Below are 22,072 nucleotides of genomic sequence, written 5' to 3'. Positions count from 1 at the left end.
CAGGCGTGACTCCCCCCTCTCCACCCCCCTTCACCTCCTTTTTGTGACCGCTCTCTTTCACCTTCGTTCTTTCCCTGCCTCTACTCCATCTTTTCTCCTCTTCTTTTACCTTCCTTCTCGGGTACACCGGTACGCCGACACCTCTCATTTCCATTCCCATTTTGCGCCTCCTATGCAACTCCCTCTTTCTTCGTTCCCACGGCCGGCGAGCCGCTGGTTCTTGCTTACTCACTCGCTTGGTTCGAAATACACGTCGTTTCAATTCGTAAACCAGCGTTTACTTTGGCGGACGATTAGAAATTAATTAAATGTAACGCTCCTTTGAAATTGTTTTCTATAAAAAATATATATAGAAAGTTTTTCCTAATTCAGGAACGAACCAATGATAATCATTCTTCGTGAACGATTTGCTTCGCAGTTCGGACTTCGACAGTTGGATCTCTCTTTGCTCTCTCAATTATGGTCTTTGAACGAATCCATTCAAGAATTCCGACAGCTTCTGCAAGAACAAGAAGACAGAGCACCGTCGCCCTCGCCTAGTAGCGAAGAAGGGGACGACACCTCCTACGGAACTCATCCTCCACCACCTCCGAGAAGATCGGCTCCTGTTGTACATCATCACAGACCACCGAGGCCGCCGAGACCGCCTAGGCCACCACCCAGCGACGAATCACCGTCCAGCGAGGAGTACGGAGCCGTATGAAGTCGGTCGAGTCGACACGAATCGTTAAACGAACGAATATTCGTATGGAGAACACATTACTTGTCCGACAGATTTAGGGAAAATTGAACAGATAGGACAAATTGAATGGATAATTCCGATAATGACTATCGATTGTTGGTTGGCTGCCAAATAATCGTTCCCGTTGAAATATCCAAGTGAATCGAACGAATATGCAATGAAATGCGTTAAATGTAATTGTTACGAGGAACTTGTTGCTGTTCAAAGGGTACCTGCGATGAATTGTATTATAAATTCATTGCGAAGTTTGTTCGTTGAAAATCGCGTTTCTCGTTGCGACTGATCAGCTAAGCAACCTCCAGTGGGAGGCCAGTGTTATACAAGTTACTTAACCGCATGCCATCGTTCGTTGAACCAAAAAAAAAAAAAAAAGAAACTGACGATATCGATTCAGGAAGACACAACGATCCTCCGCGTAACGCATAATTCGTATTTAGGTAAGGAAGAAATCTATTATCCTCGATAAGAGTTACTTTAGTTGAACGCGTGCTCTTTTTTCTATTTGTGATAGCAGTCGAAGGGGCCTTTCATTAACTATAGTAGATAACCGTTTGCGCGAATTAAGCATTCCCGTGATTATTCGTTGAATATCAACTGCAAGGGATCCGAGCCTGCGAATCGCGAATCGACAAACGGCTAGTGAGTTCCAAAGAACTGCGTTCGAAAAGTCCTTCTCTCTTCCACATGTCTCCATCGTTGTATTACGTCCATTGCAGAATTTCCTTTCTTATGGGAATGCAAATAAAGAAAATAATAAATATGCGCTGATACAAATCAACAGGAACCGTCGAGTTGCACAACGACGACGTATGAAATTTTATGTAAACTAATTGGAATGTGTAAAATAAAGGATAGAACGCGAGGTACAAATAAACGAGCTGTAATATGGAAAGCAAAATTTACATTGAGTATACACTAGGCCGTTCGTACCTACCTTGCTTTAAAACGAGACTTCGTGTAAGTTAAAATATTGTTTTCGTAAACAGTTCAACAAGTCCTTCAAAGTTTGAAAATGTCGCTAGTTTAACGGAATTAAGATAGAGTAATGACCCTTCCCTTCAGATGTCGCTACCGTGCAATCTCCACACGTATCTATTACGAAGAGGTTATGTTCACGTGTGTGCTAAGTGTTTTGCGCCTTGGGCACGTCAAGAGTTAAGGAACTATTTGAAAGGATGTCTAATGAACATGGAAACAATGAAAGTGGTAAAAAAAGGAAGAAGAAACGATCTCAAATGCAGATGGCGAAGAAATTCGCAAGACAAAGGAATCATGGTTCCGATGTTGATTCAGACACGTATCAGTATATGGTACGAATTTTGGAGTTGATGAGGGGCGAGTTTCCAACTTCGGAGGAGAAATTGATATTTGTAAATAACGTATACGAGCAGACCGTTGGCCACGAACTCGAGTATGCTCGAAATCAAATTGGATCCAGGATATTGGATTCGCTTTTAAAGTACACGAATTTAAAAACGATTCAGAGGTTAGTCGACACTTTTGCGTCTTCTTTACGACCGCTCAGTAGCGATAGGTTCGCAAGTCACGTTATACAGAAGATTATAATGGTTTCTGCAGACAGAGGAAACGGATATACAGCCAAGAAATCGGACTCTGAACAAGGCAAAGATGCTGTTATAGAGGTAGAAGAATCGGAAGTGAAGTTTTATAATGATATTGTGTTGAAATTAAGTAAATACTTGGTCAATAATATAGAGGAATTTGTATTCGATACATACGCGAACCATCTATTGAGGACTGTTGTAGAATGTCTGGGTGGATTAATCGATAAGACTGAGTCCAATGACAAGAAGAAAACAGTGTATGGAGCTAGACGAACAGTAACACAAGAATACAAAGATCTGTTATTGCAAACTTGTGACAGACTGCAGAAGTGGCCCCAGTTCCTAGAATTTGGTAACGATGAACTTACATCTGGATTGATACAAAGTATTTTATATTCTTTGAAAGATATGTATCCGGAGATGTTGAAAATATACATTAAAAAGATTACAAAAGAATGTTTCAAACCTAGAGAGGACCAGCAAATATCAAATGTTTTTGACACGGAATGTTCGTCCAGATTATTGGAGGCTTGTTTAGCTGTCACAGAACCAAAATTGTTCGATAAAATTTACAAACATTATTTTTCAAATAAACTGAAAGAATTGTCTTTGATGCAAGGTACAAACTTTAGTGTGCAAAGGCTGATAGATTATTGTAGTACAAAGGAAATTCTTGAGAAAATATTCGAAGAAATTTCAGCTTGTCTCTCTGAAATTCTCAGCAAGAGTTATACTGGCATTTTAGTCAGTTTAGGGAATGCGTGTTTGAGGCTACAAACTAAACAGGGTGCATTCGTCACTGACATTTTGAAAGCGCTCTGTTGCGAAGCGTCCAAGGAGCAGCATAAAATTGTGCTGTGTATAGTAACTTTAAAGCCATTGGATCAATTGGAAGAGTCACGAAAAGAGAATAGTTCGAATTATGTTCTTAATCTACACGGAAGCTTAATTGTCCAGGCTATTCTGAAATTCAATAAGCCGATTAAAATTGTCAACTCGTTGTTAGAAACAGACGGTACAGAATTGTGCAACTTATTTAGCGATCCAAAAGGTAGTCGTATCGTAGATGCTTTTATGGATAGCAAGTACATCGGTGAGAAAAGCAGGGAGAAACTTGCGAAGAAGTTGAAGGGCCACTGGGCTGAATTGGCCCGCAGTACGCACGGTTCGAGAAGTTTGGAGAGAATATGGCAGTGGGCGCGTATAAATCAGAGGACATTAATCATGGAAGAGTTAGCAGCGGTTGGAGAATCCTTGCGTTCCACAAAAACCGGACAAATTATATCGAGTAAATTGAATGTTCCCTTGTTCGCGAGAAGTAGGAAAGACTGGACGGAAGCCTTAGACAAGGAGGATAAGACTAGAGCTCTTTTCGCAGACATAATAGGCGGCGAGTCAGCCAAGAGAAACGAATAAATTACTTCCTGTAAAATATTCTACGTGTTGCTGTAAATAAATTTTTATTGTTGCGTAAACTATTATGTAGAGGAGAGAGAAAGTGCTTGTTCATGCTCATTCTTTAAGCGTTAAGACATAGGATAATTATATATATTTCGTGAATTCATAAATACAATTCATAGAATCCATCATACATCCCTACAACAGAATGCAGCCAGAAAGAAAAACATACAATGATTCGTAATCTATAGTTGAGCAAAGTTTTCCTAATGTGTATGATCGGTAAATTCGTATTAGCTTCCGACGGTGACTAGATTTAAATTTATGCGATAATTACATGTACGCGTACAAAGGGAAAGTTTTAGCAGCTTTCGTTACACGGCTCGTTGCGATCTTCTGGTTAAATCTATCAATTGACTAGGAAAACATCGATTTATCGTGCTTGACCGCGCGATATATCGATCGAGTGACAACCACATCTGTTGACAACTCAAGACCGTTACAGTATTTCGAGTATCATGCCAAATCGAAGATATTCAGGAAAGTATCAAAACAATTATTTATATTTCTGTCTATTTCCTTAAAGGTTGGGAAGTTCGTATCGCATGGTATTTGTTCTAAAATTATATCGATGAGTTAACTGGCCGGTATATTTCCTTTCAATTCAACAGTATCGTCTCTTTGGTTGTTACGAAGTATTTGAGGGTTACAATATCCCATACGCATACAGGAAACGTGTGGTACTGTAGGTACTCTTGTAGAAATGGGAAGGATGTTAATTCTTTTCTGAGAATCTGCCGCGATACTGACTTCATTTTAACGGATCGTTTGAATCTTAATCGACGGTACTTTGATTCATGATATTTTTCATAAAAGGAATATGTAATCGTTATTCTTGTACTCGGTATTTGATACTGTTGCGGTTATTGCTCGTTTGAACCCTCTACGATCTGGAATACTCTGATGACTGCAGATACATGCATTCAAATATATACATATAAACATACCCCGATGCCCTCGATAATTTCTCTCTACTTTTCGTTTCCACCAAGAAGAAAAGTGACATAGTCGTCAAGATATACATACGTCGTATACTACGCTAGGCAAAAGAGTTGGACGAACGATTGTGCAACGACGATCATAGAGGGTAAACATTTGTCGCGGTTTACATGCATGCATATATACATTCATACATCATCATACATACATCATACATAATGCACTGTTCCCATAAGTTCGTATATTCGCCGTTTAGTGGCGCGGCAGGTCGGACGCATTCCCGCGCCAATTCCCATTCAAACGTAACCTCGACGATCTCGTCTCGTTTTCGAACACACACTCGCATCTAATCAATCGTGAACGACACGCGATCAACGTTGACGCGAACTTTTCAAGTAAATAAAGTCGAATAAAGTACACGGAAGATGTGTCAACTCGAGAAACGATTAACGCGAATCGTAGTGGATCGGTTTCGTGAATTGACGGTGAAGACTATATTTTACATCGTGATGTCACTTTCCTTTGGATTGCGTTGTGATCGGTATCGGCGGAGCGGCGACATCCACATCGTTGACGTTCGACGAAAGATTCCCAGTTGTGATTCTCGGCGGGCTACGAGACGCAGACCTGCTAGTTTCACGTGGTGGAGCATTGTTGCAGGTCGCGTGATGCCCGCCGGCTTCCCAGTCGCGGTGTTGACAAAAGGAACCACAGTATCTGGCAATTCCACAACCTCCACAGGTCTCCAAAGCGGGTCTACCACAATTCCAACAATTCTAAAAAAACGACGATTAAATAACGAAATCGTCGAGGGCGGATTACCTTAATGAAAATACTCACGGATCCCGAAATGGTCTGCAAGTGTGTGTCCTTCTCATCCTCGATGGTAGATGGCACTGAGTTCGAATTAGCGATTGGCATTGCGACTGTTCTCGCGTTACTGTCTACAGCGTTCGGATTGCCGTGAACTCGAACAAACGAGCCCTGACGAAGTGCACTGTGATTTCTCTGAGACACCGGAAGATCGAGCAACCGATGCACTCGAAGACGTTCGTTCGCCCTAGACTCAGCGACTGCCGCAGCCACGGCTCTTTGGACCTCGGCTACTGCAGCTCTCTTTACCTCCAGTACAGCTTCCTCTGTAACGAAACGATACGTTCAGGTAAATGGTATCAGATAACGCGGGAAGTATACGAAACAACGACTGACCAGCTTTTCGTTTAACTTCCGCAACTTTATCTTCAGTCGCCCTAATCGTCTGGGCAACGATCTCCCCGGACAATCGCTTCAAGCTACCCTCTCGATCCCCCGTTGAGGACTCTACTTGAGAACCGTTCGTCGATGACGGATTGTTTCCGGTGACTGTGTTTCCAGTACCATTTTGGGCCACAATCGAGGTCGTGGATGCCAACGGAGGCGCTGCTGCTGGACTGGAGCAACCACGTGTCTGAAGAATGGCCAGAGCCCTTTTCGTCTTCTCGACCATTCCAAGTATGCAATTCAACATTACATGAATATTCTTCCACTCGTCGTCTAGACTCCCGTTTTGCATTTGAGCATGGTTCGACTGCTGTTGCTGCTGTTGGTGCTGGTGCTGCTGAGGTAGATGGTGCGTCCCCGAGAATGCGTTTATCTGATTAATTTGCACGAGACTGGGTGGCACTGGACTGGGACCGTGACCATGACGGTGACCTTGCATCGATCCGCTGGACGAGTGAAGCGGATGATACCAACAGTAAGACGGGGAGCTGTCGGTAGGCGGTTGTTGCTGTTGCTGCGAGTGGTGATGGCTCCAAGGATTCGACAGTCTTTTCCCGTACACCGGCACATCGTCGAAGAGCACTCCGTTTTCGTAGTACCTACGGCATTTTCACGAGTAACGTAAGTACACGTTAACTGCACCTTTTTACAGCTTGTTTCGAATAACCTCGATAAACGCGCATGGTCAAAGATTCACACTAGTTTGCGAATCGGTGGTTAGTTCTGTGGTTATCTTACAATAAAGCCTGTGGATTACGGATTTGAGAAGAAAAGAGGATAGGAAGATTTTTTGTAATTTGTCACAGACATACGTGTAGATGTTCTCTGCTGCAGTTACGCAAACAGCCCAATAGCGTCGAAGCAGGAGGCCGGACGTAGGATCCTAATAGCGATATACCTCCGATAAGCACTCGAGGCAAGTTCACAGTGTGAGTCGAGAGGGAAGGGGGGCAGGAGGGAGGGAAGAACGGTCAGGGGTGTTCGGGAAAGGTGGTGTCCCGATGATATATGGAAACGTCACTGGCAGACGTATCGAGAGAAGGCCAGACCTGCCTGGCATTGCCAGCATCCCGCGCGTCGCGTATTGTCGCCTTCGGGCTCGCTTCGGCGCCCCTTTCCGTTCCGCGTACACGCGCATGTCGTATTCTAATCGCGAATACCAATGTCTTCCACGCGTATGCCAATCGTTAGAACCGTTTCGTGGTCGAATATCATTGAATCTCGAGGCAAGGGACGATAATAAGACCTGTATCCACTCCAGACTCTAGAGCAGTGGTGGTTTCGTGGTTCTTGTATTTTTGTATTATAAATATAACTCTTATTTATTAGGGCTGAAGATATCACAAGAATTAGGGATATTTCAATGTGCGAGACGAGACCTTGTTTAAGCCAAATTTTTATCAAATTTTTCGTATTTTTTTACTATTTTAATTCTTATTTAAGAAAGACTTTACTACTACGTCATTCGACGTCAGTGTCAAAATTTCTTTCGAATCACGTTTATTTAACACTCTGGCTCTTCTGGTGGTACGATCCCGATAAACAATATTGAGAAACGCAGGCCCATGGCCAAGAATTTTTCTGAATGGAGGGTTGTGGCCAGGATATACCACAAGCGCGTGTACGCGCAGTTGCGTGGCCTGTCGTTATCGTGTGAAATATTGGAACGACTAAAAAGTTCGTGTGGTTTTCGGCCGTAGTTGTCTTCATGCGCTCTGAAACGCTTGACTGACTTTAGTTCAAATCATGAAAGTGTGTCGCTAAATTTCTGCAAAAATTACACAACTCAATATTTGCAGTTATTGAGTTATTCGTATAGAAACAGACGGTTGTATATGTACTTTTTATCTAAATCATAGCGATCAAAACATTCAAACTTATTTTCTCCAGTATGATTCGTGTCCACGATTTATAACGTATTCAATATAAAGAAAAAAAATGTATTGCAAAGTTCAACTCACGGAGTATCGGAGGCTCGTCGCTTCGGCGCGTGGGACGAGTTCCCGGAATAATGGTGCAAACCGGCCGTCGCGTTGCTCGTGTGTTGAATAGCACCAACGTCGGGATTCGAATTGGACCGCATCCCGTAATGACTGGAACACTGATTGCCGCCGCCGTTTCCGTTACCACTTCCTAACCCGTTACCGGCAGCTTGCTCCCCGAAGATCTCGACCGGCTCACCTGCGGATACCAAGCCGACTGCCTCCAACACCGCTGTCTCGTTCGATCGTAAGAACTGCGCGGAACTCTGTCGATTATACGAAACAAATCAAGTTTAAGGTAATCTACTTAACTACTTTAAAATCCTACGATTTTTTTGATGATCGAATTGACGGTGGTATTCGAGTCCAGACAGGACATTTAGGATGTGTTTTGGAACAATTTATTTTAGAATATTCTAACCTTCTTATAAATTTCTAATATGATGAACTATACGCTTTAGATAGTTGCTATCGGTATATAGGGTGTCCCAAAATAGGCGTAAGTCCTTGAAAAAGGTGATTCCTGAGATGATTTGGAACAACTTTTTCCTTAGTGAAAAAGTTCTTCGAGGATTTATTAACGAGATATTAACGAAGAACTCCGACAAATTATGGTTTATGTACTTCAAAGTCAAATTCTGGGTCAATTTGACCAAATGTAACAACGTAGGGTTATAGAAAATAGGAAGACCATTTATCCTCTATATTTCTAATAAAATAATTCTCCAGAACCAACGTGTCTTGTCCACACAACGTTCTCGCGATGAAAAGTGTAATTCATTCGGGCAGGTACACTTTCGTCGTTGGAAAATATTATAAAACCAGACTTCGACGAACAGCCCCTCGGGTCAACCCGCGATCTGGCGTCCAATCAGTTTCGATCTTTAATATTCGTTCGGTCGGCTTCTTTACGACTGGCAGCTTTCGTCGAAACTTTTCGAACTTGTACCCCCTCGGGGGTGCCGCGCAGTCTACCACGGGCGGACTGGGATTTATCGGTTCTAATTCAGTATCGGAACCCTTGCCCGTTTCTCCGTGGATGGCGGGGGGTGGGTTGGCCAACGTTATCGTCGACTTATCGGCCGCGTTCTCCGATTCTCAATTAACGATCGTCGATCGTGTTCGACGTTCCCACCGGATCCGTCAATTTCCTCGCGTGCAAATGCATCCACCCCTAAATTTCGACAACAGGGACGTCGCACAGTGTAACGATCCCCGGTGAAAATGAAAAAGAAAATTATGGAAGTTTTTTTTATGCAAAAGTATCAGTAACACTCCTGTCCGCTATGAAAATGTTAAAAAATAATTTAATGCTGTAATAGTCAACAGTTACACGGAGACGAAAAGCGTGGTCGAAAATAGTTTTATATACATTTTCCTGTTTTATACCCTGTGGCCCATATACTCGTCACACTGTGCGTCGGTGTATGCACACCTTTACGAAAAGAATCTCACGTCGCGAAAAGTCCTTCGCCGTTGGCTGCCTCGAGAAAATGTAAATCGGTGCGCTATTAATTTGCAATTCGTTACAGCCGCCTTGCTACCCGTTCCCTCGTGCTTCTACTATACAGGGTGTCCCAAAATAGTTTCGACTCCCGGAAATGAGGGGCGCTTGAGATGATTTGAAACAACTTTTTCCTTACAAAAATGTTATCCGAGGCTTTATTAACGAGATATTAAGAAAAAACACCGACCAATTAGAGCACCATCATCATTGGGAACGCGCTGCAATTGGTAGCCAACGCTACCGCGGATGCTCGGCCGGCAGATTCGCGCTCTGATTGGTCGGGGTTTTTCCTTAATATCTCGTTAACAAAGCCTCTGTTAACATTTTTGCCGAGGAAATAGTTGTTTCAAATCATCTCAAGAACCCCTCATTTCCGATAGTCGAAGCTATTTTGGGACACCCTGTATATCCGTCTTTCGTCTCTCCTTGCCTCGGAACCACCCTCTTCTTTCTCTGTCTGTGTGTGTTCTTTCCTCGTTTCCTTCTTTTTCGAGACAGGCAGCAGCTGGAAGCGGTGGCGTAACCGGAAAGCCTCTATTAATTCCGCGACTCGTGCCTTATTCTTTCCCGATGGAATCACGAATTCTGCTCCGTTTCGACGGAGAACGAAAATAATAGCGTTTCGATGATCGAAAGACAAGTTTTTGCACTAATCGAGGTATATGGTACTAATTTTCGTTACGAGATGTCGCGGTTTAACCCTTTTTCGAATTATAGGGGCCGCAGTAGCCCTCTTCAATTTTTGAAAATAAGCAGATTCAATGCCTGTTGATATAATTATTTGTAAATTTATGTAATTTTCTGGTATTTCGTCAAGTTTCTAAACGTTTGCACATTCGTTTGCAGTTACTGGTTCCAGAAATAATTGTTCTAGAAAACTATCTGAATTTGGAAATCCCAATAAGGGTTAACCCTTTAAGTGTTTTATTTCATTTTGAAAACGTGAAATTGCGTGTTTAATCATTTTTAAGCCATTACGAGGATACTCGACGTAAACATTGAAATAGATGAAGAACAAACAGTTCAGTTTGTCCATTATCGATTCACGAGAATAGCAGCAATCTGTTCCCTTTATACAACGAAATCTCAAAAAAAAAGGTGGTTCATTGATTATAGAGGGTTAACAAGGCCCACTGTTGGATTGTTTAACGGGGGCCAGAAGAACACAAAGTCCATCAAGTATATAAACGAGCAGTAGTTATCTCTCCGTTGTAACCAGCCGCGTTTCCGAGGTATTATCAAGCCTTTCCGTTCAGTTCTGCTCTATCTATCCAGTCGTGGAACAGTGTCTGGCTTCCATCCACGATCGCGGGGTAACCTGGGAAATTAAAACAGACCGACAGCCGGTCAGCCCGGGTTCTCTGTTGATTTTACTCGTTTCCCTTGGACACGTGTCCTTTTCTTCAGCCGCGTTCCATAAATTTCAATGAACGTACACGCGTAATAAAATTTCTAATTCACGTGAAATTGTAACTGAAAATTTCTGTCAGGTAGAATTTCAGGGTATCCAAGTGACAGATGATAAGATCACCTCGACAGGGCCACGATACATATATCGTCAGACTTTTAATAATAATGTTAGTAAATAAATTCGAAGAAAACATTTAGGTTATTGGATTCCGATGTTCAGTATTAAAAATAATAATTTTATTCTATTACACTTTCCCTCACGAAATTTTACAAGTTTCTGAAGCACTTAGACTGTAGTTCCTGAACGTGAAGTATAAAAATATTTGCTAGCTTAGATCAAAGAAGGTCGACGAACCTTGGTAGGAATAGACTCACCTGGTTGCATGCTCTGGCGGCACTGCCTATATCCTTCTGCAAGGAGGGCAAGGTGTGCTTCAGGTACGGTAACACAAAACCTCTGAGACGGTAGTTGGTAGCTTCTTGCAGCGCCTGGTGAAACTCCTCGGCGGCCATGCTCCCGCTCTGGAACGTGAAACGAGACGATTCCGGTCGATTAACGCTACTACCCGATGTACCTTCCTCGTGTTTTTTTTTTCCATAACCTGTTTCTGTATACACAACGATCGTAAAAGTTATCTCGAAGGATTTTCTTTCCACGTCCCCGAAGACAGAACAACGCCAGGCGTGTGGATATACATTTCGTGCTCTTGCGTTTGTCACGTGCCGCGATCGTTTTACGGTTAAGACCCGGCTACCAGATGGCACGTTCTGCACGGGCATATGGTACCGCCAATGTACGAGCACAGATGGGCAAAATCATTATCTAGATGAGAACTTTTGAATAAGGAATAAAAGATTTGAAAAAATGCCATTTTTGTTTGAACATAAAAATTCTAATTTTTAGAATTAAATAATGCTTCTTGAATGAATTACGCGGCTTCTTGTCCGAGGGAACAGTGTAACCCAAAGAGGATGATGCAATTTGCGTCGGTACGCGGTTCTCGATGCGGAGCTAGAACTCCGTCAGCTGGTGTACGCGTTACGTACATTACTTGTTCTTATCGTTCGAAGAGTTTCGTGAGTGCGCGAAATCGGAATTACGGGAACGGGCGAGAGAGGAGTGACGTTACGCTGCGTCTACACTGTGTATCATAAACGGGTTGTGTAGCAAAGTTATAAGACTTGATAGGAAAACAGAAAGAAAAATGTTGTACAACATGATGTTACGTAACGTTTATCGTGGTATATAGCATGTTAAGCTGCGTCTACACTGTATGTATATCATACTCTAGGTTATATAGCAAAGTTATAAAACGTGTTAGAAGAACAGAAACAATATTTTTCGTGTTACATGTGATCCATCAAGTGTGACGCCAAAAGGCATAATTTTGTAACAAAGTATAAATACATGTTATACAGCAAAGTTACATAACAATTTCTTAATTAACACTGTTTTACTATACAGTATAGACGCAGCCTAAGAATTTTCAAAATGAAAAACTCAGTGTACATAAATAAAACGTAAATCGATTTACCAGAAGCGCCAACACCAGGGTGCGCACGGTATCGCCGGTATCTGGCGAGATGTCCGTGGCGAATTGCACGAGAGTGCCGAGCAGCCTCTTGAACATCCCGTGACCGGCGAAAACACCGGCGACGCATCTGGTGCCGTTTGTGCCGTTCGACGACGCCGTCGGTACATCGTTCTGCTCTTCCGTTCTGCAGTTGACAGTAGCTGGCCCACTGTCACCGCCGCCGTCACCGCTACCGCCGCCAGAACCACCGATTCCATCCTCGAATTCGGGCTTCAGGATGTGGGTGGATAGAGGACTGCCGTTGTCCGAGGATCTCGCGCAACCGGTTGTTGGCCCCTTGTGCTCGATACGCGGTGCGTTGTTTGTGTGATTTTGTGGACCAGATGACGGAACCACCACCGTCGATACCCTTTGATGATGACCGCCAGGCGACTGCACTTCCGGTTTGCTGTCCTCCCGCGTGGACTTGTCCCTCGTCGTGACGCAGCCCACTGTAATCAGATTCCTCAGAGTTTCTACCTAGTTTCACCCAACGAACTTTTATCCTGTGTACAGTAATGCCTCGATGAGTGCGACATGGCAGGGCGGAAAAGTATTCAGCCCCTCATAAATTTGTTTTTTGTACGAAGTCGAGCCTGAATAGTTTCTGTTTACCCTGTTTTAATTGGTTCCACAAGGGGAGCCCCAGTGTTGGGAAAAACGCGGTTGTTCGTGTCGCATTCATCGAGGGATCACTGTAGTAGGTGGTACAGTCGACGGATACGATATTTTGTCTTCGTAAACTTAAGCGTTTAGTAAGATCGCCTGTTCATGTAACTGCACCAAGGGCTGTATGCGTAAGGGACCCTAACATACAGGGTGAGTCGGTAAGAACTACTATCTACAATAACTCGTTACCTATTGGTTGTGTCTGAAATTACAGTTTCGGCTACCGAAACAGGGGTACCTTTTAAACAGTTCTCTAAGGACACAGGATCGTGCCCGTCGAATTCACTTGATCAATCCCAGCTATCGAAAAGCCGTTCTTTCTACTGTCATCCTCCCCTAGAACGCTCCCAACTGCCATGCTCGTAACTCGAGCCGCGATAGCTTTGTCCGTCGGCGACAGGTCGAACAGTGTCGAGGGTGGGGGATAGGTGGGGAAGGAACGATTTGAAGCATAAAAATATATACGGATTCATTCTCGATAAAGTCGAAAGGAACGTTGAACACGGAAGGGACACAGTCGCCGCAAACGTCCTTTGTACTCGAGGTTGTACATCTGGGGGATGGGGAGCGGTAGGAGCCGTCAACCACGGTGAGCACGTGAAACGGGCAGGCGAATCGGCCACTCGTTTACAAACACACACACACACATCCTGATAAAGGCACACATGGACGCGCTTGCGCGAATACGGACGTGTGTACCTCTGTGCGTGGACTGCACCGGATAACATGCAATTACGGGCCGTGTCATCCACCTTGTCTTGTTCCCATTCTCTGTGTGCGTTACTCCCCCCCCTCTCGCTATGCCGCGTTATCTCGCGGAATGCCTCCCGGGCCTGGTGGCATGCGTGGCAAAACGCCGCGACGTCATAGAATATACAGACACACACACAGACGCCGATAACGAAAATGTTACACGCAGGAACCATTTTCGGATACGCGGATATCGTGTTTCCTTTCATTTACCCAGCGGTCTGAGGTCTTCTCTGGCTCTCTGAATCATAGACTCGTTAACCCTTTCGATGTATTTGTCGAGTATAGTCGTCGTGAAAAAATGGTACTTCTTTTTTGTTCAGCGAGTATACCGGTAATTAAGCAGAGAATTTATGTTTGACACTCTGAAGTGAAATTAGGTACAACAACAAACGTGTTGGTAATTTTAAACAAATTTTAAAATATTTTAGGACAAAACAGGAAAACATGCTAAAGAAATTAATAATGCAATGTTTGATAATGCAGTGACTTTTTTGGGGCAATAGATGGTGCTCAGGTCGTAAGAGTAATCTTGTCGTTTTATTAGAATTTACTTCGATTTTACAGGAAATGTAGTTACTTTACTTTTGTCGAGTATACTCGTCATAGTTCAAAAATAATTGAGCACTCGAGTGCACGGTTTCAAGATGAAATGAAACAGTTGAAGGGTTAAGGCGCAGCTGTCCATTACTGCTGCTTAACACATTACCTACCGGCTGCTATTTAATAGGTTTAGTAGGTCCAGTGATAGGCTAGCACTCAATAAAGTGTAAACATTCGCGAAAATATCACTAACAGAATATGGAAAATCCTGGACGAATCGAAAAAGTGGATTTAGGAGACAACCATGGGCGTAGCCAGTGGGGTCTTGCCGCCCCCTTGAACGAAAAAAAATGACTTCTGCACTACTCTAGAGGAAAAAATTGGATGCCCCCCTAGGGGAAAAAAAATTGGATTTTGCCATCTCCCCCGATAACCTGGCTACGCCCATGGACACAACAAAAGACTCTATTTGAAAGAGAAAAAAAAGAGTCAATTTGGGAGAAACAGAAAGAGTCGATTAGAAAGACAAAGAAACAGTGGATTCTCGAAAGAAAAAAGAAAAGGTCGTTCGGACGGATGTTTTCGCGGTGGGGGCGTGCGAGAATTCGTAACACGGCTATATAAGCGCAGAAGAGAAGAAGTAGAGGTGGGAGGGTCGGCGGTACCATGTCACCGCCACCTGACGCCGGTAGCCAAGAGGTAATTACCTGTACCTGAACTCTCAACGAACTAAACTCCACCTTGAACGCACCTTACGCTCCCCGGGGGCGAGCGGCGTTCCAATCGAGAATCAACTTTGCTACACCCAACCGACCCGCCCATCAACCACGGTATCAAGCCCCGTTCCTTTACTTTTCCTCGTTCCTCGAGATTGAACGATGCTTCGAACCGTCCATGATTCATCTTTCAGATAAACTACAATAAATCCTCGATGGGTGTTCGAAGGCTACGTCGACACAAAACATTAAATATTTCCTAAACAAATGGTCATACGCGACTGAAACAAATATTATTGTCTTCAGAATTCCAAGCACTATCACTGTGCCTAACCCCATTAAAAAATCAGCATTACACCAGGGAACCTCTCCTTGTCAATGCCGAGGCGGCTCTGAACACTCATCGAGGATGTACTGCATCTATCTCTCTATCTCTGCTGACAATAACGTTGTTACCATCGTTATTTTGTTCCTTCGTTCGAACGAATGTTCTTGCAATTTCAATTATCTTTCCCCTATCTTTCGTTTCTGTTTCATTCTGTCCTAGTACGGTGTCTCGAGTGGCGATCAAAGGCTCCATGAAATTAGCGAAAAATTGATCAGCTTCGTTCGGAACGTGTCGAGCGACAGATAGGGTGGCGGTGGTGTTCCCGAATCGCGAAACCGACGGTGGTTTTGACGCGCACCTGGAGCCACACAGGGGTGCAGGTGGAACGGTTGGAGGCAGCTGCTCGTTGTCCCCGTAGACGACGTTTCACCGCGCGCAAAGAGAGATCGATAAAGCGCACGTGCTCCCACTCGGCTGAGAGTCCCTGGGTGGAAGTAAGTACGCTGGGACTCAGCTGTCGCCTCCTAATTGCCGGGACAATGCAACAGATGGCTTTGATCGCAATCCCTTCCCGGCCATCTCTTCTTCCCTCTCATCTCCTCTTCCGTCCCTGGTCCGTTTCCTGATCTCACAGTGCTTCTTCTCCCTTCGACCACTACCTACAACGTCCCCTTTCGCAAGATGTCCACGATTTCCGATCTCTTGGTGCACGCTTCCTTCCGGTCTCGGTGACGCGATTACTTCTCCTCTCGCGATTATCGCGAAATCTAACGATCTGATAGATTAAGTTCTCGCGATACTGAATAGATCTAAGTACGATCGATGAATGATCACTATGTACGAGGTTAGGAGGCTTTTCTTTTGAGATTAGTCGACACTGTCGTTGGGAACGAATCGCTGGAAAGATCGAAGCTATTTTGGGGCACCCTGTATACCTAGTTTAATCATCCGATAGCTACCCAGAAAAGGTGTTCTCGAGCAAAATTCCTCTCGAAAGGTGTTGCGCGAGATAGCCAAGGGAAATCGTGGGTTTCGCGAGCAGAGTCATAGATATTGCCGCGTGCTCAATCGGATTTCCAGGGGTAGAAGAGCTAGCTTAATATCACCGGTCTAACGTAAGACCCATTTCTCGGAATTGCAGTCGCGAGATCTAATAAAGTTTCCCGAAAAGCCCGAAAGAGTGAGAGAGAGAGAGAGATGAATCCCCCACACCTTTCAAGGGATCCCACGAGGCGTTTACAACTCTTGAGGTAAATTGGAGACGGTTTGGTAGGGTCGAAAAGGAGGATGTACGATGCTCTTCTAGCAGTTAGTAGAACTCGTTCCCGTTCTACCGTCGTCGTAAGCAGATCCGAGAAGAATGTACGCGATGCGAAACATGCCGCGTAGGTACACCACCGGAGGACTATCGCGAAATATAGTACCTCGAACGTCGGGGATGCCGAGGGTGTACCGGATATGATATCAGCCTCGAGCAGAATCCCGGTGGAAGCGTTGGACGTGCCTTATCGCGTCTGGTCCAGGCAGTCAGCCGGAGAGAGAGCTCGAAGCCGACCTAACCAACACACACCGAGCCCCCACGACCGACCCAACCAGGGCTTGACTGACTGGCTGTTCACGGAGGAGTTTCGCCCATCCACGGGTCGAGCATTCCGCGATCGCGTCATCGTCCATGTGCGCACTACAGCCACCTTTTACTTCCCTTCTTCTGTTTGCCATCAGCCCATTCCTCTTATTACTCATTGTCGGTGTAGAAGATCGTTATGATGATAGTGTGTGTCTGTGTTCGAGGATAGAAAGAAGAGGATGCAAATGTGGTAACCGTGGTTATTGTCAGAGTGGGACTTGTATCTTCAAGGAAATGCTTGTGGCCCTCGAAGGTCCGTTCTCGAAATCCAAGAATTGTAGTAAGGGTACTTAAATATGATTCCTTTAAAATGCTATTTACGAATGGGTTAATGGAAACCTAGTAAATTTTATACAATTTTATAAATTCCACCTCTAAGTAAATGGTAATATTTTTACCAGAAATTGTTAAGGAAAAGGCAGTCGCCACGGACATTCTGTCGCGATAGAAAGCGTAGTGGCGCGGCGTCGCGACGAATTGGTTAACGAAAACCAATCGATCGTTGGGGGGCACCGGCGAGAAACAGTGGTGGCGGCGGTGGTTCGGATGCAATGACGGGGCTTTGACGAGAGAGGGAGAGAGAGAGAATCGGTCTTTTTTTTTCTGTCCGTAACCATTTCCAAGGTAGCTGCGGGCTTCTGCCCGTCCAGATAACCAGTTCGGTCTAAATGTACGATTCGGACGAGAGCGTACCCGTGGGCCTGGATATACGGGTACCCCCATGCAATATTCCAAACTAATGCGCCTCCTAGCCCCCACACGGCTAGCAACTAACGTTTTCGCGCGGAAATATACTCGATTCGCCTGTACCTTCTCCTAACCGTACGAAACTTTTACTCCTTTCGGAATTTATGCACGTATATCTCCCCCGAAAACGATGTTCGTTGCCGATACAGTGAATCCTCGATGAGTGTTCGAACACTCCTCGAAACGGAACATTAAGAGACCTCGTAAACAGACAGAACTCCTTGTCAGTACCGAGAAGAGTTCGAACACTCATCGAGGATTTAGTGTATACGTTTTCCTGATACATTTGTTTACTAAAAAGTAAGGTTCGAATACTGAACCCTCATCCGTCCCTTGTTCCTCGATATCCAAGTTAGCGATCGTCGTTGATCGCGATATGGAAATCACTTTGTAGGAGTGTCACAAAACCGTTGTTTGAACAGTTAATTAATTATAATCTAACGTTATATGTAGACGCTGGAAAAAGACAGTAAAATAATATAAAAAGGATGAAAAAGCTGATGACGCACCCTTTGTCTTCGCTTTGAGATCGAGATCGACCGGAAAGGGTTCGGCGTTGGCGGTGACGGTGACGGTGACGGAGGAGGCCGGGGTCGACGGATGGCAGATAATAGCTGAGGTCGCGGGGCACGCATTGGACACGGTGCTCGTCGATGGAACGACGGTGGTCGGGTTCGAAACGCCGTTGGCATTTATATTGCTGACGGTGCTATTGCCAGGGGGCACGTTGGCCACGATACTTGCGCTCGGAGCGGTCGCAGTTACCGCGATGCTCGCGGTTCCCGTTGACGTCGACGATGTCGACGGTGACGTCGACGCGGACCGCTGATAACCGCAGCATTCCTTCGCCTCTTCCTTCACCTTGACCTTGTGGAGGATCGTCGTGGTCGCCACTCCACCCTCCACTTTCATGCTCGCGAAGCCCCAACTTCTTGCCTGTTCAACACATTTTTACAATTTTCATTCGTTCCTCTTCCCATTCACCGCGATTATTCGGTTGGTACAGTATGCGGAACCCATATATTAAGGGTACTCGTAAGTAATTTTTTTTAAATAACATTTTTTACATTACGTGTGGACACAGAGCTTGGGCTTCGTTCAGGAGTGTACGATGTCGATTTCGACGAAGTATACAGGGTGGTCCAATAAGAATTGGCACTTGAATACAGTGGACTCTAACAATATTGCCACTAAACATATTGCCACGCGAGGCACTTCGTTCAATATCGACATTTACAGCCTCCACTTTTGACACGAAAATTATTTTTGTAAATACAAAGTACTGAAAGTTTCATAACGATTTATTAAAGATTTTTTTTTTGTAATTAATTCATACAAATCAGGTTAGTTTCAGTGTTCTACGTGTAATTCCCCCTTAACGTTTTCAAATCTACGACCACGTTATATCAATTCCACCGATAATACCCCGATCGCGAATCGACGTCCAAAAAATCGAAAAGCATGTTCCCGCGATCGACATCGAAAAGCTCTGTTGTATGCGCACGTCATCGTCTCTGATCACGGTTCTCATATTTGATCGATTCTACCTACCCGGACTGCCTCGTTTACGTGCTCTCTCGAGCCGACCAGCAATTTCCGTCGCGCATACCAATCGCGCTGATTTCGACGGAACCGTGGCCAGCGGCGATTTTACTAAACAACAAGGAATCCATCGTGATTCGCGACCCGACACGCTCTGAATACGTAAACAACCGGGGGAACGTTTTCGAATAATTTTGATCGGCCACGTCGCGTCCCGAACGAATATCGACGAGCACACACGTCGAGGGGTTACGAATTTACGGGAGATCCGTGGTTCGATCGTGCTATCGTCAACGCAAATTAAACACCTGCATCTGATAGATTACGAATCCATGATAATTAGTGGTCGACAGAATTTTTTGGAAAATTTCGTGTCGACCCTTCGGAACCAATTCTTTTTGATCGAACATTTTTTACGTTCTCGATCCCTGGGGAAAAGCATCGGAAACCAGAAATATCCAGCAAGCAATCGCGACACAGGGGCAATATTACAAGGAAAGAGAATTAAATGGAACGAAAGCGGGAAGTAATCTTCGAGATCCACGTGGCGCCAGAGGCTCCTGCTGGCGGAATTTTATTTTATTGACGCGCACCCGTGGCAGCCAGCAGCGGCAGCAGCCCGCCTTCGGTGCCACATGGTCTCGTTATTAACGTGAAATGCAAACGAGCCCTTCGTTTCGTCCAAGAATACGGCTCCCGGGGACGGGCGAGATCACGCTGTAATTTTTACTGGAAAAATTTCATCGCGAAACGCCCTTCGTATTTTTAACGGGCCGATAAACGAACGCGCGAATACGTTCGGACCGATGCTCAGTGGTACAGAATGCCGATTCAGCAGTTCAGAAGCTTAATTTGCGTGTAAAAATGGGACTTTCAAAACCAAACTTGGTAAGCATGTATTTAATGTTCATATTGATTTTGAAAAAAATAAAATTAATAAGTAATTTTTTTAAGAGAACTTGCGATTGACAATGATAACTCCGTAAAAAAAGTTTTTATATTGTTTATAAAAAAATTATTATTAATTTTGTATGTTTTTAATAAATATGAAAAATTTTGATATTCCCATTTTTACATCCAAATTAAGCTTCCGAACTCCTAAATCGGCGTTCTGTACCACTGTGCGACGTCGCCGTGATAGCTTTAAGAACGATATTTATTATTTTTCTTGGGCACAAAATACCTGACTTCTTTAATAACGTCCGATAAATACACGGATTCGTCGGATTGCCTGGAGCTTTAACGACATGCACTATTTTGTCGAAATTAACGCAATGACAGCCAACCTTTTATTATTATTTATTTATTTAACGGGCAGTAAGATCTTTGGTATACATATACAGGGTGGGAAATTAAATTACGAAATTATAAAATTATAATACGAAGAAAAGAGAAAACGAGAGTAGTTTAAAAGTTTCGATTGAAAAATAAAAGTACTTCGCCATTTGCAATCGATTAAACGCGGAAATTTCCGTTTTTATACCAAGACAATACGTTTTCTTGAACCAGTAGACGTTTGGCAAACAATTCTTTAATCATACTAAACTATTTAAAGGTCCAGATGAGAATATATGTAACTACTCTTTTTTTAAACAGATATGAAAACAAACATTATTACTGAAAAAAATGTTTAATAACAATATATATGTATAATCCTGGCAGCGGATAATCCCCTATTAGTAACAGCGAACGCGTTATATCCTCTCTCCATTTATTCAAACCCGATTTATTTTGCGGGGTCGCAGGTGGTCCCAGAATGTTTTTACAGTTTCTCGAAGTACAGACTTTCGGGATTAACGTGGCATAGGTAGTTTTCTTAAAGTTCTTTACACTATTTTATTATATCAACAAAAACGTAAATATTTCTGCAAAGGGTAAAATTTCATAAACTAACGAATTCTAAATTTCTGAACAATAGTATATTTGAACGAAAATATTGAACTAATTTCTTATAATTTTTTGTGTTACCAATTTATTATTTAATTTTTTATATTATATAAAAACGTTCATCCCAGTGTGCGCCGGTTTCCATCGATCTTGCCGCGCGAAGCAATAATAAAACGGTCACACGACACCGCGGACGGTTTTCGCGGACCGTTCGTAAAACTATCGCGGGAACACCAAGCAGCCGTCCTGGGGCTTTTATTATTACAGATGGCCACAATAATTTTAATTGCCCGTACGTCTCTGTTGTTACAAATGTCTGCAATTCGCGAAAGCCTGGTTGTCGCAAGTGTCACCACCAAGTATGTGTACCCACTGTAATGGGGAATTTAGACTTTACACTTTGGAAGTGCAACGCGAATGATTCATCTGCACGGAAAGGTGTGAAGATTCTTTTCATCTGCATTTCATCTCGAGTGACCAGTAGAACAAAGTAACGTCAGTCTCCACTTTGGATGAATTGAATGGATGGTATATTAGTGAAGAGGCAGTCGCATATACACTCGTGAGCAAAAAGCTTAAATTATAATTATAAATCGATACATTAGATACGGCTTTTAAACTCCATTTGGACCCGTGAACCATACTCCAAGGGTTAATTGAGCTTTAAACTAGTACAAATATCCCAGCTCCATCGTTCACATTCATTGTGGACGAACTATCCACGTTGCACATCCAAAATGTAAAAGTGTAAATTCACCTTAACTCTTTGAAGCATAATGATACATGAAAAATGGCCCACTCTTCTAGTGCCTGAACGTGCATAGTG

The 22,072-nt window shown here is 43.8% G+C and overlaps 2 protein-coding genes across 2 annotated transcripts; one reads left to right on the top strand and one right to left on the bottom strand.

Moving 5' to 3' along the window:
* The first annotated feature begins 1,866 nt into the window (after positions 1 to 1,866).
* LOC107187139 (nucleolar protein 9) lies at positions 1,867 to 3,723 on the top strand. Its single transcript, XM_015575147.1, has one exon. It carries the CDS (start codon positions 1,918 to 1,920, stop codon positions 3,721 to 3,723), a length of 1,806 nt encoding a protein of 601 aa, XP_015430633.1. The 5' UTR covers positions 1,867 to 1,917.
* Positions 3,724 to 5,216: 1,493 nt separating this feature from the next.
* On the bottom strand, positions 5,217 to 18,729 carry LOC107187295 (protein CBFA2T2). The gene is made up of 7 exons (XM_015575359.1): positions 18,327 to 18,729; positions 12,399 to 12,889; positions 11,239 to 11,385; positions 7,926 to 8,212; positions 5,914 to 6,563; positions 5,545 to 5,843; positions 5,217 to 5,480 (listed from the first exon to the last, which is right to left on the bottom strand). The coding sequence occupies exons 1-7, from the start codon at positions 18,727 to 18,729 to the stop codon at positions 5,217 to 5,219; spliced, it is 2,541 nt and encodes an 846-aa protein (XP_015430845.1).
* Between the last annotated feature and the right edge of the window lie 3,343 nt (positions 18,730 to 22,072).

Source organism: Dufourea novaeangliae, unplaced genomic scaffold (assembly GCF_001272555.1).
Source record: "Dufourea novaeangliae isolate 0120121106 unplaced genomic scaffold, ASM127255v1 scaffold99, whole genome shotgun sequence".
Taxonomy (NCBI): Eukaryota; Metazoa; Arthropoda; class Insecta; order Hymenoptera; family Halictidae; genus Dufourea; species Dufourea novaeangliae.
This window is presented reverse-complemented; position numbering and strand designations above follow the sequence as displayed.